This window comes from Camponotus floridanus, unplaced genomic scaffold (genome assembly GCF_003227725.1).
Source record: "Camponotus floridanus strain SB8 unplaced genomic scaffold, Cflo_v7.5 scaffold45, whole genome shotgun sequence".
Lineage (NCBI taxonomy): Eukaryota > Metazoa > Arthropoda > Insecta > Hymenoptera > Formicidae > Camponotus > Camponotus floridanus.
This window is the reverse complement of record NW_020229603.1, coordinates 1,154,886-1,175,038: the sequence shown is the minus strand read 5'-3', so window position 1 is coordinate 1,175,038 and position 20,153 is coordinate 1,154,886. Positions and strand designations below refer to the sequence as shown.

General features: G+C 31.8%; 1 protein-coding gene across 23 annotated transcripts in view; it reads right to left on the bottom strand.

Moving 5' to 3' along the window:
* Positions 1-20,153, bottom strand: part of LOC105256736 (basement membrane-specific heparan sulfate proteoglycan core protein) — a 142,454-nt gene that overhangs the window by 96,152 nt on the left and 26,149 nt on the right. For all 23 annotated transcript variants that reach the window (XM_025411902.1, XM_020029226.2, XM_020029227.2 and 20 more), the window contains exons 2-7: positions 2,908-3,061; positions 2,592-2,770; positions 2,214-2,379; positions 1,416-1,584; positions 1,143-1,303; positions 279-443 (exon numbers count right to left, since the gene is read on the bottom strand). In XM_025411902.1, coding sequence (XP_025267687.1) covers positions 279-443; positions 1,143-1,303; positions 1,416-1,584; positions 2,214-2,379; positions 2,592-2,770; positions 2,908-3,061 — 994 coding nt within the window. The remainder of the gene's footprint in view (positions 1-278; positions 444-1,142; positions 1,304-1,415; positions 1,585-2,213; positions 2,380-2,591; positions 2,771-2,907; positions 3,062-20,153) is intronic.

Below are 20,153 nucleotides of genomic sequence, written 5' to 3'. Positions count from 1 at the left end.
GATTATTATTTCATATAAATGTGATATTTTGTACTTGATTATAAATTAAGAGAATTATCATGCAGAATCTCATGCAGAATAAATCTATCATGAAGCTATGATTACAGTTATGACATACCATATATACAATAGATTTCATCAGGAGGAGAGAGTAAAAATACATATTTTACATATAAGCATTATAAATAAGCCATGAGTTTGAGCAATATTACTGTGAAGTTTCATTTTCCTCGCGAGGAGATGATTACATAATACGGATTCAAATCCTGCGTACTTACCATCGCTCGTTCTATTTGACAAATCTGTCGAGCAATTATCTTCGTCGGAACCATCATTGCATTGTAATACGCCATCGCAGCGCGATTCTAGTGGCACACATTCACCGCTTCTACATCTTAATTCAGCCGTTTGATCACATTCTGGCTGCTCGGTTTTCTCCCCCGCTGTATCCAGATGTCGAATGCCGTATTTATGTGTATTCGTTGTATCAAGAGTGGGCGGAATAAGTGGTTCGTGGCGCCAATGTGTTTATTTTAAAGAAAATTTAAAACAAAAATACTTAATGAGAACAAAAATAAGATAATCGAGGAGAAATTTCAAAATTAAAATAACGATAATGAACTTAATAAAAAAACAAACTAAACAAAAGAGAAACCGAATTAAGTAATTAAATATCGTAAAAATTGTGTAGGTGAATCTTGCAAGCAATTTGAGACAGAGATTGCGTTCTTCGTGCATATCTACTTATATCGTTCTATTTATATCAATATTTTAATAATTTAACCCTTTAATTACGGATATGCATTTCTATTCGTCGTCTATTGACGACGGCCGTAGTTAAAGGGTTAAGCATATTGAAAACATCGTCACCAAAATGATCGATCTTTCGATGTTAGATATATTATTTTTGCGATCGTTTCATACAAATAATATTTTGTGCAGCCATTAATCAATTCCGACCGTTGAGTAGTCAATCATTTGATATTCACCGGATTTCTTCTTCGCGCTTATTGTATTCAGACTTTCTGTAAGTTCACGGCATCGCAGAAAGTTGAAACAAATTACGAAGTTGAGTCTCGAAAACTTTAACGAAATCGATCATTTCCGGAGTCGTCAGGTGGAGTGGTCATCTATAAAAATACCTTGAAATATCCTGAATGTGAATCCCTCCGGACCTACTTGGATACCGTCTAAAGAATGAAACTGCAACTGTTGATCTAGGACGGCACGCACCTCAAGCTCGTCCGTGAACGTCGAACCAATATCTAAGGTAACTTGTGACGTAAATGCGTCAGTCGTTGGTCTGCAAAAGCAAAATTTAATTATGTATTGAAATAGTTTAAATAAGAAGATATAATATTTTAATAATATTATGAAGAGAGAGAAAGAAATTAATAGTAGATAATTATACTCACGATATCTTGACGACGCTAGCGAAATGATTGTATCCCGGGATGTAACGATCGTACAACTTCTCGAGGGCATGAGTGAGATTACCACTCAATTCCCGATATTCAGGACTGTTTCTGTCAGAATACTCTCGTCTGTATGGCTCGCCGACTGTCAATGTTATTCGGTAAAATCCTATCAAAAAGAAATTAGTAATGAGTAATCGATCCTTTAAAAATGAATTACATACACATACGTACACATACACATATGTACATAACCTTCTCTTTTTTATTATAAAGCGTACTCTATACAAATCAATAACAGATCGGTATAAATTGCAAATTGACAGATTTGAGCGTGCAAATTTTACGTGATTCTATTGGAAGACTTTGATCTCTTATACTTCAAAAATTCTGTAGCCTCAACATTTTTATATTAGAACTTTTTACTTTATTTTATTCCTAGAATTATTTATTAAAGTATTGTACGGAGATTGTCAGACACCCTGTACATATGAATAATGTACTCATATATTTTTTCTCGTATCATATTACAGTAGAAGGAATTAAAATTTTGGTGCGCTTATAGCATTTGTTTTAATGTTAATGTTAATGTTAATGTTCTAATCTTTATATATTGTTCATATTAAGGAATTGTATTTTTGTTTTCACAAATAATTAAAATTAATTAAAGTTCTCTTTTCTTAAAATATTCGTCATCTATCTTTCTTTCTATGAAAAAAAGCAGAAAAAATTAAAGACTTATAAATTTTAATAAATTTGAACTAATAGAGTTGGATCTCTAAAAAATTAGAAACTTACGTGCTTTTCCATCAGTGTTGCGATGTTGAGTTATTATATTTGGACGAACCAAATCTTCTTCGTTCGCACTGCCTTCGATTTCTCCTGAACCGGCCAAATCTTCGTCATCGGAATTCCCATATGTTAGCGGTATTCTTTGACTTTCAGCGACGTTATTTATCTCGTGCTATAAAAAGTATAATAATATTTTCATAAAAAATATTTTCATGGATAAATGTGAAGAAACTCAAAAAGCACAAATTTATAAATCTTGTAACATATGCTATTATCATATTGTAATAATACTATCTAGATGAAAAATATTATATAATCTAATTAAACGTGATAAACAGATGAGATGATAAAAAGTAAGATACTTTTAAAGAGATTTTTTCATACTTTGTTATCTATTTCGTCGTCATCCTCGTCTGTCTCGAGAGTCAATCTTTCGATTCCATTATTTGTTTCGGCATTTGGCGTTTCAGGTTGATGGAGAGTATGATTTTCTTCATTTCCATTGAGATGACCATTTAAGATGACCGAGTTGTCAAATGTTTGCTCTTGATTTTCTTTTTGATCTGAAAAATTGAATAATTGAACAATAATGTAAATCTTTTTCAACAATATATTGTAATATGATAAAAAATTCACAAAATAATATAACAATGCAGATTCAATTTCTTTTAATTATATTTTATTAAGAAAAAATTAATACCTGAAGATGATGGCGTTGTTGTCGATGATGCGGAAAATAAATCGAAGATTCCTCTCTTTATCCTATGAAGAAAAGATTCGTCCTGATGCATTTCTATCATTGGCGCTTGAACTGCAGGTTGTTTACCTTCTGGATCGAAAATCAGGTCATCGTCCTAAAAAAAAATGAATCAAAATTGTAGATATTGAATCTTTAAAAGTAAGAGATTATTCTTATCTCGATAACTATTATAATATGTAAATATAATATTTCAATTAATCTATTTAATTGTTTTATCACCGCAGAAGAAAAGTACAGACTTATAAGTTTATTCGTAAAACATTAAATTCGAAATCTGACTTTTTCGCATTTCAAATAGTTTCAAGAATATCCCCTGAATTCGTTACAATTTTTTCCGCTTTATGACAAATTCATAAGTCACTATCTCGTTGGGCACCCTACCGAGAGTCGGATAACCATATGTGCCCGCACGCGCGCGAACAGCAGCGGCATGTACGTGTAAGAGATCCTCGAGCGTGTATATCGCCAAGTATCCTCACGTGTCCCTCATAAAGAACCAATTCTCACCTAAACACACGATATAAATTCAGGATCGTCGAGCCATTCTGCCGGCGCGTCGTGATTCCGTAAGAATCGCGCGACCGGCAAACTGCCCAGGATTCGAGTACGGGTCAATGACGTTGCTCGTGCAGGATGAAAATGGAGAACCCAACGTACCATATAGCGAAGTATAAACCAGAAAAGCCAACTGGAATAACGTATCGTTATGGGTGAATATCTGACGAGTCCAGGTACGGTCCGCCCGATTATGCAAGAGTGTCTCCATTACAACATAAGTATGAATAATATACTGAATATATGCTGCTCAGGAAGACCTTACATAGGCATGTGACTGTTTCTTATACGAATAAAAGATATAAATGCATTCAGCAATGATCGACTAACGGGACATCGCGAGTAAATTCTTTCATGATAGCAAAGTATAGCTTAATTAAATGAAATTAAGAGAATATGGTTCTTTAAAATTAAATCTATAATAAAATTAACTTCTAAAATTTTTAATTTCTCTCTGTATATCTTTCTTTTAAATGTATACAATTTAATTAATTTAACAAAAATTGTTTATAAATCGAGATGTTAAAGTAAATTCTTCATTTACTATTAATTATTTTTAATAGGATAATTTTTGCACGACAAATGAGACAGGTGTTTCAGTTTTAATGCGATGTCTATGTGTACAAAATGCGTGGCTTTGTAACACGTGAGCGGAACTAGCTGTCTTTTTCCATAAGCGCGAGTTTATGTACCGGTAATGAAGTTTAAATCGCATCAGACGAGATGTATTATTACTGTGGTGCATTTACACACCGCGTCGGGCATTTAAAGATTCGCATGCAACATCCAACACGCTCGCACACTCTTGCAAGAAAACCGCATCCTCTCGTGCATGCACGGCATGTGTTCTAAATATGAATATGAAACAATGTGTTTGCGTTACATAACTTTGAACTCGGTTTTAACGAGGCTAACGACACGATGGTACGTTTATTAATCCACGTTCGAGAAACCAAACATTCGTTGCAACGCGAAACGACTTTTTTGCCGATTAGAAACTCATCTTATTAAAAAAAAAAAAATAATATTGGAAAGAAATACAAAACATTATTATTATATTCAATGTTATTATTCTAATTTCAAACTAATAGTACTTTCATCTTATTGTTCAAAAGGGGTAAAATATTCATTCTTAAGCGTTAACAATCATAAGTAGTAAACGAGTAGTTGAAATTCATCTCTCAAGCATAATAATTATAAGCAGTGAACGATTCGAGAAAAACGCGACAACGCCCATCATGCCCGTTGTTTCGAAATTGCGGAAGTCCGGACTTAGCGGGTCGCAGATAAAACGTACTGCGAGAGACCATTTTAGATCGCGATAACGACCATGATGCGCGGCAACATCCTGGCAGAAAACAGCCGGTACATTGTTCGCATACACAGTTTTATTACAGGCAATTTAACGATTCGGTCCGCATTTAAATTGTCCTTTAAACAATCGCAGCATTGCGCGTCCACCATATCATTATCGGTTAATATAGTGAGCATATAGATTTCACATAAAATGATGGAATTATTGAATATCCTCGCCGGATATATGAATACTTTAATAAATTTAATTAAAATTAGTAAAATACAATGAAATAAGTATATAATCAGTATTCGCACAAAGTTAGTCTCAATATACATAATAAAAGAAATGCAATATATTGAACAAAATATCAGGTATAACTGATTATTATATTATTTTTAATAATTAAATAATTAATAGATAATTTTTTTAAATAACTATATATGTTATCCAGTAAATATTTACAATATCTGGAAATTCTTTTTGGAAATATATTTTCTATATTAATGTATGTCGCTATTGTAAGTTTCAATATTAAAGCTAATAGATGTGCGAGCTTTTTGCGGTAAAGCATTAAACGAGAATCTGCCAATAACGAGAGTATAAATCGGTCGGCGAAGTCGAACGTCATAATAGAGCTCTTCGGGAAAAATAAAAAATCTGACCACGGAAAGAGCGGAACATCGATGTCCCCGAGACGCGGAACTTTGTTATTCCGGGCAAGTTTTACACGGGATTCTGCAGCTAAGTCCACTCTATGATCCTTTCACGGCAACTACGTGCTCATACTTCGACAAAACACCGCTCTTATAGTCCGAAATCCTTAAAATGCATGGGAAATACGTGTTGGCGCAGGTTAAGTAGCCCTAGGAAATTCGTCCTGCGTCGAGTAGGTCCGGAGAACTTCGAAGGGCTTTACGATGGCAAAGTTGCTGGAGAGACGCGATAGAGACATAAGATGCACAATTAGCCTTCTAATATTCATTTTTTTCCTCTCATCGTATCTTGACGAATGATGCATCAGTCCGAATGATTCGACGATTTGTACTTCGTAATTACGCAAAAACTTTCATTGCCATATGCGGTCACTTCGAACCACATCTGGAATATGCGGCGCGTCCATGACTATACAAGGTAATGCATAAGGAACGTAAAAAGAAACGTAGTAGTATAGATATATTCTGAAAAATATTTTAATTTCCCCGAACAGACAGTTCAATTGTATGGTTATTGTAATATTAAACGCTAGATACATAAAATAGCACGCATACATATTTTGACATATACGTAATGACATTTCTAGTCTAATTTCCATCATCGAAATATCGCACATTGCACAACATATAATGAGAATCAAGTGCGTATAAATCTGGTAATATTTTCACACATTGCTATATAGTTTCTATTCTCATTCAATGCAATTTTAAATTACTCATATGTGTTACCGAATCACCGTATGTAGGCTATCTTCGTTTACACACATGCTAACGTGCGTGTAAGATAACAGATGTATATCTTTCACACAGTGCTTTCAACTGGTCGCAGTCAAAACACTTTTTTACATAATCATACTGATAATAGAAGCGGCATATTTAAGGAATGCGATACTTGCGATTTTCAATACACAATCAAATAAGAAAATTGGCTCAAATTACATATTGAAAAAAAAATTGAATTTAGAAATATTCGTATTTATGGAAGAATAACCTTGATGTAACATTAAATGATGAATAAAAATAATTCCGAAAAAAATTCCAAGCAAAGACACATGAAAAAAAACATGAGATAGGTTGCAACTCATCATAAAAATATTTTCTTATACAAGTCAAATTTACATAATAATAGATGATTCAAAATTTTAAAAATATAAGCGATCTTAGATTTTTTATCTTTAATCAAATTTTGTTAATTTAATTGTAGATTAATAAAATTTGGTGTTTTCCCGCAGTGTGTTATTTTTATTATATTTGTATTATTTTCGTTAATTATATAATACATATCTAATTATGTAATTGCTGTCATGCGAAAGAGTAAGTGTATCGCTTTACATATTTTATATTTCGTATTCATACTGATAATGCTTTGCAATCAAAGTACTTGCAATCTACAGGTCAAAGCGTACAGCAGATAATCGGTGGCCTATAAGTGCAAATTTTTAGCATATAATTTAAGATGAACCAATGCAGAATAATAATTTAAAAAATTATTACAAGCATAAAAGAAAGATTTTTTTATTTTCTTCATATACATATAAATCAAACATTTATTTATTCTTTTGATTCTACATTTTATTTTATTACAACAATTATTTTTAATTATTTTTAATACAATTATTTTTATTTTAACAATTATTTTTACGAAATCTTCAAAATAGAAGATTTAACTTTTTATAATGTAACGATATTTTCAGATTATATATATATTAAGATTTTCTAATAATATCAATTCTAAGAATATTTTATCATGAGAGATAAGTGTAATTATTGGATAATAGTTATTAATATTACTGATAAAATGCATATGTATAATGCATGTAATGCTATTTGTAACAGAACAACAAGTATATATGATGCAACATGATATATTTTTATTGGTGTGACTAATATCAAACATTATTTATAACTGACTTTACTAAATATATTGTAAAAGACATAATGTCTTTACATGAAATAACTTTGTGTGATTTAGTAGTGTCGAAGGTTGTGTCCCGAAGGAGAAAAAAGTGTTCAAAGGTCAAGATCCAGCACGTACGAGGCAGGAACGAAATCCCTCCAATTTGAGGGACTTCTCCTAGGCTTCGACTTAACGAATATATACGTCCAGTCTTTCGCGTCTTCTAGGACGTGCAAAAGAGAAAAGCGATATGACACAGGAAGAACAAAGTCGATAAGAAGAAGAGAAGAGATGATAGGAAGAGAGAAGGACGAAGGAAAGGGGAGTGAGATGACGGCCGATCGTTCTTTGTTTTAAGTCGTGCTATATTAATGCGAAGAACATGTTACATGGAGTGGAATAAAGGGGTGGCAGCAGAGAGGGAGAGGAAAAAGAATGGCGCTGTGGCGCGAAAAAGAAGAGCGACGTCGTGCGGAATACTAAGGAGGGTCACACACGCTCGTCGAATCTGCGTCCCGAATGGAAGGACAGAAGAGAATAGCCTACTCATTTAACCTCGTCTTTGCATGTTAACAGCTTCTCGCCGCAGGAACAGATCCTTCCATCCGAAAGAGACGGAGTTCGGCGAATACTTAAATAATGTGTCAATAAATAACATAATGCTTTGATCGCGTTCAATTAGAAAAATTATCTTATTTTATTATTAATTCATTAAAAGTGAAATTCAAATTGTAGCGAAAACAATTCTTTCTGCTATAAAAAATCATTTTCTAAGCGCAACTTTTATAATGCAAATATTAACGCGAGTTTTTGCCGCATTGATAAATGTGGCGATAATTTTACTCAAATCAATTGTCATGAAATGAAGAAATCGAAAATCAAAAGAAATAAAAAAGTGAGAAAAATAAAGCAATCAATAAAAAACATTTTAGCCTAATATAAATCGATATTTTGATATATTTTATATCACATGTACAGACAAAAGAGCTAAAAATCGTGTGTACTAGTAGGTGTTAACAAATAACGTACGCTTAATTCTCAACACCGACAAGCGGATCCACGAGAGTTTGTGGGACCATCGAAGCAAGGATGATCTTATATGAACTTTCATATCCCCACGTTTCAGAAGACGACGCGGCCAAATAATTCCAGCTCGACCAAATATCTCAATCCTCTCTCGGCCATGGCCGCGAAATTGCGGAAATCATCTCGGTCCGATTTCCCGAGGAGAATGCGACGTCGATTCTTTCACAGTGGCCGACAAACCCGCGGGCTGCGATCTGCCACTCGCACGTCAATCCCTCAACACCGGAAAAAGCGCATTATCTAGTTTTCGGGAAGATTCAGTCTCGTCGACAGCTCTTTTGCGAGGAAAATCTTGAATGACAAGATATTAATTCCTTCACAATTGCAACGATATTTCTCTTACATATTATTAATTCTTAAATATTGTTGAATTCTGACGATATGAATAATTGTGAAATGTTCACAAAGAGAAATGATATACATATTGTTGCAAATAATTTTTATTTTTCCAATCGCGTATTTGATATTTTCTGAATATTTTGTAAATATAATTTTAAATTCTTCTCCTTAATTCTGTCAGGTTTAATTTACGAAGGAAACATGAAATTTATTCAGGTTTAATACGAAGGAAACATGAAATTATATTTATCATAAGCGGAGATACAGATCAGATTATGTTTACTAAAGTTAATTCATTAATAAAATCGTTAAAAAAATTTCTTATTCAGAAATTTGCAAAAATTAATCAATAGAACCATTATAAATAATTAAGACGTGTCAAGATAGAAATTTATTGTTAGATGTTCTCAATTGCACCATTATTATTGAATGCAAATTCATCGTGCACTTCGAAAATAAATGTAATAAATAAAATAATATTTCAAATACTTAAAATAATATTTCACATGTCATACTATTTATTTTTTAATAGCATTTATCGATTTTTTCCATATATACATGTACATACGTATGGATAAATAATTCTTTTTAAAAATAATACGATATACGTAAATTAATTATTTGTATTATTCATTTATAATATTCAAATAGTACATTTCGTGTGATATTTAAATAACCATAAATTTGTATCTCATTTTTAAAAATTAATTAAAATTATTTTATTATAATAATAATAATATACTTTTTCAATATTTATTACAGCATTTTACTATCTAAAGAATTTAATTTATATAACTTAAAATTATAAATTATTATTTATTCCTTACATTAAATTATTATTATAATTTTATATTTATTAAAATAAATCGCATAGTTTGTCTTTATTGTTATTTTTATGAATTTGTATTGTTAAATATATACAAAATTTCTTTATAATCAATAATTATATCATTATATGATATTTTTATTTATACAAAGTCAAATCGTCTTAATGCATGAAATAAAAAGATCGAAAATTTTTAGTCTGATTAATCGATATCTGCCATTTTCCATCTCTTGTCGTTTAAGAGGTGCTCGTTTTTCGTGCAGCGTATCACAGATGAAATCCGAAGCGACGAGTAGCGCAGGCTCAACAAATTACGGAACTCCACTAACCACTTACCACCCCAACGAGAATGTTCTCACGTGTCGTTTGTTACGATCTGCCGCGCATCCGTTTTCCTATAAAAGGCACGCGTTAAGCGTCATTTCGACCACTCGCGAAGGGTGTAAATCGCACAACTACCCCGATTGTATTCGCAGAGATTTGTTTCCCAAGATTTAATCCTCGACTACTAGGGATAACTTTTTGTAAAGTAAACTCTTACAGTATAAATCCAAGGGTTTATATTTTTTCAAAATTTTCTGAAAATTTATACGTACATTTTCAAATATTGAAAAATATTTCAATGTTTTCCATATTTATAAAATATAACTTAAATGTTTGCTTATAACATTTAAATACTTATATATTAAATAATTTTTTTGTTTTTAATAAATAAATAAATAAATAAATATATATATATATATATATATATATATATATATACATACATAATTTATTTATAAATATACAAATAGTTCATAAAGTGTCCTAAAATTGATGGAAAAGTGAAAAGATTATTATAAAATTAGTAACAAACTTACTGAAAAACTGAAGAACTATTTGTGAATTTCACGAAAATAAATAGAATATTATTCTTCTCTGATTTGAATAGAATTTTTGAATAGGTTTGGAGTAAAATTTTAATTTAAAGTTTAGAGTTCATGCGGTCAAATGTCAAATTTAAACAATTATGAAAAAATAATAATCTTACATATTCTCGTTAAAGAAAACCTGATGTCAAATCTCAAAGAAGGACGCTGTACGTACATTTATGTACGTCAGAATTTCGGGACATTCTGTATAATATATCGGCGAGAATAAGTATAATAACGAATGATTATAGAGATGATTATAAAGTGAAGTGAAAGGCAAAAGCTTTTAATGGATACTCACGAATCTTGTGAGAAATCAATCGGTGCCGGCCATCCGCCGATCATCGAGCTGCTCTCGCTTCAATTAGCTTACGTAACAGATCCCACGTTTTTGTTTGCCCCAGCCAGACTCTGAAGATAGTTATTCCGACGGTCATTAACTCTATTAAGTCGTTAAACCGTGATGCATCGACTGAGCATAGTCATCGCACGTGCTCTCATCATATGCGCGCGCGAGATGCCTAGCGGCAATTGTGCTCGCTTTTACATTTATCTTGGCAGGCCTTGAAGACACGCGATAACCGCCAAGTAATTTCGCAAATCTTCGTGCTTGCTTTAATCTTAACAAAAACAAAATACTCAATTTTCATTAAGATGCTAAAAACTTTTTGACTCTACTGTAGTATAAATTAAAGATGTTTATTAATTAATTTACTAGTATCTAGTTTGTTATTTCTTTATTTTATTATCTTTTCTTGTAATATTTAATCATTAAAGCCGGTTCGGTATTTCAAAATTTTCAATATTGATAATACACAATTTATACTTAATATTGATAATACTTATGCGTAGACGGTTATCAAATGTGAGTTCTATCATGTGACCTGCAAGAGAAGTTACGCGAATCAGTATCTTCAATACTTCAATCATTCAAGAGATGAATAATTCATGTACAATTCAATTTACTTATAGGGTGACAATAGCAGATTTCTGAAATGCAATTTCTCACATTATAATTAAGGTAACTTATTATGATTTTATAATCAACTTTGAAAATAATCACTAAATTGAGTTGATTTTTAACCTAATTTTATCTCTAATTTTGTATTGTGTATTATTGATAGAATATGTGTCACAAATAGTATTTTTGTTACTCACTCATACTTTGTATTAGTAGTTGGATGTTATTTGGTTAAAATGAATATACTTCAAAGCACATATGCTGGCAAAAATTACTTATATTTCCATAATTTTCACCGTATATGACACGCACGAATGGCTCTATTGAAATATCCATTCAACGATTTCCTGCTGCTGCAACGATACGGATTTCGTTAAATAATGTTTCAGCCTGTATGTATGTGCGAGATCGCCGCAAACGTCTACATCAACGTGCAATTCGTCGACCTAATCGATGGTGCCGCCCGCAGCATGAACAATTGTATCGGCGATGTGTATTTTGACGGGCGTTCAGATATGCTTTCAGTGAAAATAATGTCTGAAGCGTTTCACGATCTCACAGCCGCCTCTCGCGCGGGCAAATGTGCCGTAAGGAGTGAACGGCTAAACTTCCGCAAACATTCGAAAATGAATACCAGGCGATCGAGAGGTCGCAAAAGCGCAGAAGAGGGTTTCGATGTAGTTTATAGTGTTTTAAAATATATTTTGCCTGTTTATATAGTTTCGTTAGTTTTCCCGTTTCACATATGTTTGTCGCCAAAAAACTGTACTTTACTTGTGTGTCATATAAATTGTTAGATCGCAAATAAATATCATTTCTCAGATAAAAGATTTAATTGAAGATTATTAGACTTTAAAATAATTTTTTGAATTAACTGTGTGTATGAAATAAGCTGGAAAGGAATTTATAAAAATTAAGATTATTAACAATTAAGATTTATAAACATATGCATATATAGATTAATATTAAGTTGCAAATATAAATTAATATAATACTGCAAAATACTGCAAAATTCGTATATTTTTTCGTCCTAATTTTAAAATTAAAATAACTATACATTAAACTTTTTTTCGGCGACAAAAATAAATTTTTTATATTATGATATTATTCTTTCTTCAAATGCATATGATAAGAAATATAAAAATATCGGGCATATATTTAAAACAAATATTAAAGTTTCGAATATAATTACAATAGACAAGAAAACATCTCAATAAAAACTTTTAGAATAATAATTCTAAAATTTATTAACGAAGTTATTGATATTTGATGGGGCTATAGTCAAAGATAGATCGCACCTGCTGGAACAGATGCAGAATGAATCGCGAGATTTTCAGGTTGAATACACAGGCGCGTACATACAAGAAGGGCACTGTTCCCCGTTAGAATTGGTATAGAGACCGTGTGGCCGCTTTGTTTGGCAAAAGCAAACAGTTCCCCGAGGAGCCCATTTCCGGGCACGCAGATCGAGAATAGATCAACGAGGGAACTGGACCGCCGCGTCGAAGAGAAGTTCAGAAGTAGCTTTCACGCGTCACGTCGGTCAGGCTTTGATTCCTTGTTTGACAGGTTGTTCCTTTTTTCTACATAATTCGAGACGATCACATTAAGACTAAGTGATGTTGAATGATGATTCTCTTGACTTGGCAACAAGATCGAATATTCTCTAACCAATCTGATATATGACATAATTACATAAATATGTTCTATACTTGCGGAAAATCTTTAAATAATTCTATCACAGAGTGAAGAATTTATTTAGTGTGTCTTGACTATACGATAAATATATGCAGCGATATTTTGTCGTTGAAGCGTATTGTGCGACGAGATTCGTCGCTGTGCTAACAATAAACGTCCGTAGCTACGCACCGCGAAGAATGACAAAACCCGCGGACTAAACCACACACTATTTTACATCACAATCTCGGCGTCAACCTCGTCTCAATCTCCTCCCGGTCACCTCACTGAATTTTCGCGACAGATGGGTCGCGAAGCGTTTGTGCCCAACCACATTTCTGGCGGAATCGATATAGATTATGAGAAATATATGTATGCCTTTCTGCTTAATTTCCGTTCGCTCGCCGCAAATGTTTGTTTTTACGTTATTACACAACTAACCGCATGATTATAACATTTAATTTAAATAAAGCCTATCGCATTCCGTAAACTTGCTCTACAGTAAAAATAAACGGTATAAACGAATTACATATACACGTATACCAATTGGCACGAGGAATATAAAAAGCACTGACAGAGATTAATTCGTTAAATTAGAAAAATAAAATATATAGTTAGAAAAAAGTGACAGAGTAATAATACATCGTGATATGAGAAATGCATATTTAAACAGTTACTTAAAATTCGATAGATTTTTTTCTTTCCACGCAACAATTCCAAAATAATTCCTATGCATTTTCGAACGAAGCGCGCTTAATTTTCTCAACATCAGCAAATTATGCATTCGCGTTCAGCTTCGGATTGAGTAACCGACCAACAATTATCGTATGTAATTCAATCATCTCGCGTAAGTATCGACTTAATACAAGTAGAACACATGTGTGCGTGAATGTAGTGGAGGAAATTAATGAGCTGGAACTCGATATTGCCGTGGATCTTACTCATTGCATGTCATGCAGAAAATTGTTCAGGATATCTTGAGTATAAATCCTTAATAATTATAAATATTAATAATAATTGTGATGGTAATTAATTAAAGTTTATCAAAGACTCGAGAAAATTAACACTTTGATAGAATTTATTTACTTTTGTCTGCAAAATTAAAATCATCATAAAAATATGACATTTAAATATCATGATATTAATATATCGTAGAAAATGTATGATAAATGTTTATCAAATTTAAAATAATACTAATTATAAAACTTTTATAGAATGCGTAATTGACTATAAGCATATCTCAGACACTATATTTAGAAAATTGTTGAGAGAGAGGAAGAGAGAAAATTCTATCTAAATTTACGTCAAGCCACCCATCGATAAAAAATTAAGCGGGTGTCGCAAAATAGATCTACAATGGTAGAAAATGGGTCATCCAACATCAGAGAAATTATTAAAACGCTTTATGATCGATTGTATCATACGAGATTAGCTTAAATATAAAGATTGAAATAGAACATAAAATTGGTTATACACACAACATAAGAAATATTGTAAAATATTGTCACATTTAATTTAGAGTTGATATTTAACTTTATAAGCAAGTAGTTTCATCTAGTAGTTTCATCATGAAATAATACCTCGGTCGCATTATGATAATTAGAATGAATGTCAAGGCTTCCACTTCGTGATGATGAGATGATACGTATCATTGATGAAACTGACCTTTGCATTAATTATCGTCACCTCACATAGCATATTATATCATTAGAACGGAATTTAAGCAATTATGCGCCATTTCGATTCATGAGCATATATCTTAGTATATGTGTAGATGCCAAGGTATGCTAAAAATTACAACACTTGACATTGGCACAATAGATGATCTATTTATAAACTATGATTTAATATTTACTTAAGATTGTTATCACAATAATTTCATTTTTACTAAAACATATCTCTATTTACAGAAATATATCGAGATATTAAATTTATATCAATTATTTTTATTTATACAATTGATATATATAAAAAAAAATATTAATTTGAGAATGATTATTAATCTTAATAATAGATACGTTGCGATTTTTGCTGGATTTTATTTGAATTTTAAAATACTTGAATCTGGCAGTTGATACATAATTATAGAATTTTATATAAATAATAATAGAATGTATAAGTTACACTTATCAATTCTAAATAAGTGATAATTAGAAAAAAGATATATAAGCAAAAACATTGCTTTAGTATCTTCGAATTTAATTTTTACACACACAAAATAATAACAAAAAGATAATAAATTTTTGCATAGGTATATTTTCCAAAGATATATCGTAAAGTATCAATTAAAATTAATCATCATCGCTAAATCAATGCTTTTTTCCAAAAAAACAAGTTTAAACCAAAAAATTTTGCAACAATATGCAATTTCCGTGAGATGATGTACAAAGAAATCCGTCGATTTTTTTCATACAAAGCGACAAATATCTACGTCTTTTGCCTCCCTCGATGAAGTAAACAACCGCAGAAAAAGAACGATGAAAGTAGGCTGGTAAGGGTGTACGACAAGTGCTCTCTCGACCATCCTCACCATCACTTCGCACTCCCTTGCAAAGAGAATTGTAGCTTACCCCAAAACTGCTCTAATAGTCTATTGTCTAACATCTGAGCGACAAATTCTCAACCGACCTTTCGTTGTCGCGAACTTTATTTCATAGCTTCGCGAGAACAAGAACATGAATTTTAATCTCTTCTCTATAACGAATTTGAAACTGTATTAAACGAATATTATTCCGTAATTTTAGTATTAATTCGATATTGGATCATCGCTTAAATTCGGTCCTATGTGAATGAGTCATTTTATGAGTCACAAAATTTATGTCAATCGAGTTAACAAATACTACATCATATGTAAATGAATACATATATGTAAATGAAACATATATACTACAAATTGCAGAAAAATTATAAGTTTGAAAATTGACATGTGTCTATATCGTAATTTTTTAATTGTTTACATTAATAAAAGAAATGTACAATAACTTTGAGACACTTTGTAAAAACATGAAATCAACGCATCCAAATAGCGAAATTTATATCCGTACTTTTGCATGACGTATAATACAAACAACGATGTCCCAAAACCGTCGCTCGTTTCTCATAGCGGTGCCTAAATGATAGTGAAAGCATGCAGAGGTGTGAGTCATCATCCACAAATACATTCTGAGAAAAAGAATAAATTTGTTTGATTCCTTTATTTCATATATTTTACCAAAATCAAATCATATATTTTTCAAACAGTAATTGTTTTAATCTAAATGTTTAGATAATTTTTTAAGAAATTAATTTAATAATACATCTTTTTGTCGAAAATATAATTTTTTGCCATCTAAAACAGATTTTTAAAATTATGTTCAATGAAATATACAAATCGATGATTTTAATATTTTTCACGAGCTATCGAGCTAATAGCATCACTAAAAACAAAAAAGCGAAAATGATATAATTAAACATATATTCACTCTGCAAAAATATTGAGATATTATTTATATAATAAGATATTATTTATATCGAAATGTCGCGCAAGCTATAATGAGATTCTGTCATTCTTTTCGTTCCGTTTCATTCATTTTTCAGTTACATGCAACGTGCGACAAGCGCGTCGCTATAGAAAGAAAAGAGCCTTGTTAAGAGAGTCGACCAGAGAAGGAGAAAAAGACTGTGTGATTCAGACACGCGGTGTCGCGCACTGAAGTCAAATGATCGTCGTTTCGATTTTGCGTATGAAAAGGAATATGCACACATGCGGTGAGATGTACGTTAAATATATGCTTCTTTTCGATGTTCTTTTCACAGCGATTTTATTTCCAGACACAATATCCTATATTTGCCGAGACTAGACTCGAGATCGCGCATCGCAAATCGGTTTAAATAATCGTTACAGGAACAGAGTTCGCGTATCGATTCGGAATCAAATACTATTTCGTACAATCCTATAATGCAGCAACTCATCTGATGTTAGCGCGCGCTCTGCAGACGAAGCTAATATTTCGAAGAGTATCCAGTATCGAGTTTCCAATTAAGCGCCAATTATTCTAGCATTTTCAGCGTAACACTTTAGCCGCTCATTACCGAATTCATCGGCAATTGATTATGGAAGAACATGGATATGGGTGGATATGGGCGCTTCGAAGGCCGATTTCTGTACCAAGAGTAATCTCGTAGTAATTTGAAAGAATGAGGTTGATCGAGATTTCAGGAATATAATTTCTTTTTCGAGATACAATAAAGAGAGATTACACTGTAAAATAAGTTTTATCGACTCTTTCTTTTCTTGATATCGTGATAATACATTAACAAATTATGATATTAGTATTTATATACTGCCAATGCATTTATCGGTGAGAGAAAAATGTTCAAATTATTTGGAAAATGACCTATCATCAAAATAAATTGTGAATAGATAGAGCATAACGAGTAGGTTACACATTAGATGTAACTTTGAGAAATATCGTCATAGTTACTCATAGAGTTATAGGTTAATGGAAAAAAAAACAGTTTTTGAGCTATAATTCTGCTTTTCCACATCATAATAATTATTCATCAGAATGAAAACAATAAATTTCTCTCAATTTTATCGTAACTTCCTTAATGATATGATTTGGGGAATTAATCCTTCATACTTTAGCACCTTAAAAGAGAACACTCCTTTAGAGGAGATAGCCAGTTAATTTTTAGACAGTTTCTTATAAATTTAAGTAATAGAATTCTCATTTACCTGCAGAAACATTTTCACGTTGTGATGGCAGACAACGTTGTGTGTCAGATGTAGGAAACACAAAAAATTCTGAGCTAAAGATATAAAGATTTATAAATACGGTTATAAGGTCGACCGTGTTGTATTTTTTCATAGTTAAAAAACAAAAAGTTATGACGTAAACAGAATTATAGTCAAAAAACAGTTTTTTTTAAATAACCTATATTTCGTGATGGTGACATTTTTCAAGGTTGTGTCCATTGAAATGTTTAGTCTACAATTACTAAACTCTATCGATTGCTAAAGGTTATTTTTAAATAGCTCCGTTTTCGGCATCCTTCTATTCCTACATTAATATTACTATTCGTTTCTACAATTTTGTCTTTAAATAGTATAGACGATAGTGTAGACTCGAAAGAAATAGATAATTATTTACATAATTTTGAATATCATCATATTTTCATTTATTTGTTTCACGAAAAAATCGAAAATTCTGATATCTTGAATATGAGATGGTTAATAACGACTCGGTTACTCCGATAATATTTCGGCATTTTATGATCGTGCTTATATACAGTGTTGGTTATTTGCGTCTTTCGTCATCATGTAGCATGACATCATTGATTCACCGACATCGCACTGTTTCAATAATAATATGCAATAATTTTAGAATAATGCGATAAATAAAAAAGGATGCAGATCTAATTTTAGAAAGTAAAATTCTCGAACGTTAAATTACTTAATTATCAAGCAGGTATAAATTATAAAAAGGAAGTAAATAAATATAATTAATAAATATTAAATATTTATTTAAATATGTTTTGAAAAAATTTTCAAAAAAAATTAAGCAAATAAAATTGACATCTTGGGGGAGCAATCTTTCTTGTCTGGAGTCCTTGTATGTATTTTATCTACGTATCGTGTAGTGCATTTCGCGCATTATCGGAGCGATGCTAATTGCTTAAACCAATAATGTATTCACATTCGGACCGTTAGAAATCCCAAACTATAAATCTCTTCAAAAGTTTCGTCTCTTCTTCCCACGAATCGACATGCCGAGCTCTTTCACTTTCTCCATCGAGGCGAGAGAAGAACAAACGAGCCATTCCCCGATGATCTCGCTAGGTTAAGAGTAAAACGATGTTTTTCGGAAGGAGCCGCAAGAGTCCGTGGCCGCGGGCAAAAAAGGCAAACAGAGGTCACATGACATAACGTGTCCAAGAAGTCGTGACGCGTGCCTAAAACCGACTGACTTTTCTTTCGAGCTTTTGCTTGACAAATGGAAAAAAAGAATAATTGACTGATCAATTGATCGTCTTCAAAATAAAAAACGAGAAGATGCTTGCAGCCACGGTCATTACATCTTATCGCTTCGCGCTTATGTGATAAAGTCTGTTTTAATAAAAAAAAAAAAAAAAAAACGGAAGTTTAATATAAAAGACCACTATGCATTAATGACGGTGAAAAGTGATCGGAGAAAATCGTTACATACAGTTATATGATTCATTTGATCTGTAAGATATCCATTAACAAAAAAGATAAAAAAATAACTTATTTGATTCTTCTCTGATTTTTTCTTAGACTTATTTTCGAAAAATTCTAAGCAGGAAATTGTAAACAGGAAATTTTTCTTCAGCCGATAATGAAATTCTTAACTAAAGAGGAAGATTTATTTTATTCAAATACATCCTTAATTCACGCTCGCATTAAATCAAAATAAATCAAGTTATATACGTAATATAACAAATTGAATATTATTGTGTAGAATATGTTTAATTTACTTTCTATAATAGCACGAGCAGATTGTAGTTATTATCAAACAAAACAAATATGCATCAATACATTTGAAAATACGATACGCAATAATATAGACAAGTGTGTTAAAAACTTTACCACTTTAATGGTCAAGCGAGATGCGATTTCATGTGTAGGCAATGATAGATTTAAATTAATATAGCGAGTATTCGCGTAATGCCAGGGTCGCGCGTGGTCGTTTCCTCATATTATTATCACGTACATCCGCTTCAGGTCGCGTTGAAATCGCGCGCATAAGAGTAAAATAGAATCTCCTCTAATGTATTTTATTTAAGCTACCACTTCTCCGATCGTGGATGTCTTTATCTGATTGATATTTGCAAAAGCAAGAAGATTAGATTCGATATATCGGATCGCAATACACAGAGCAGCATCGCGCAAATAAATTATTTCTTCGTTAATGTGAGATATTT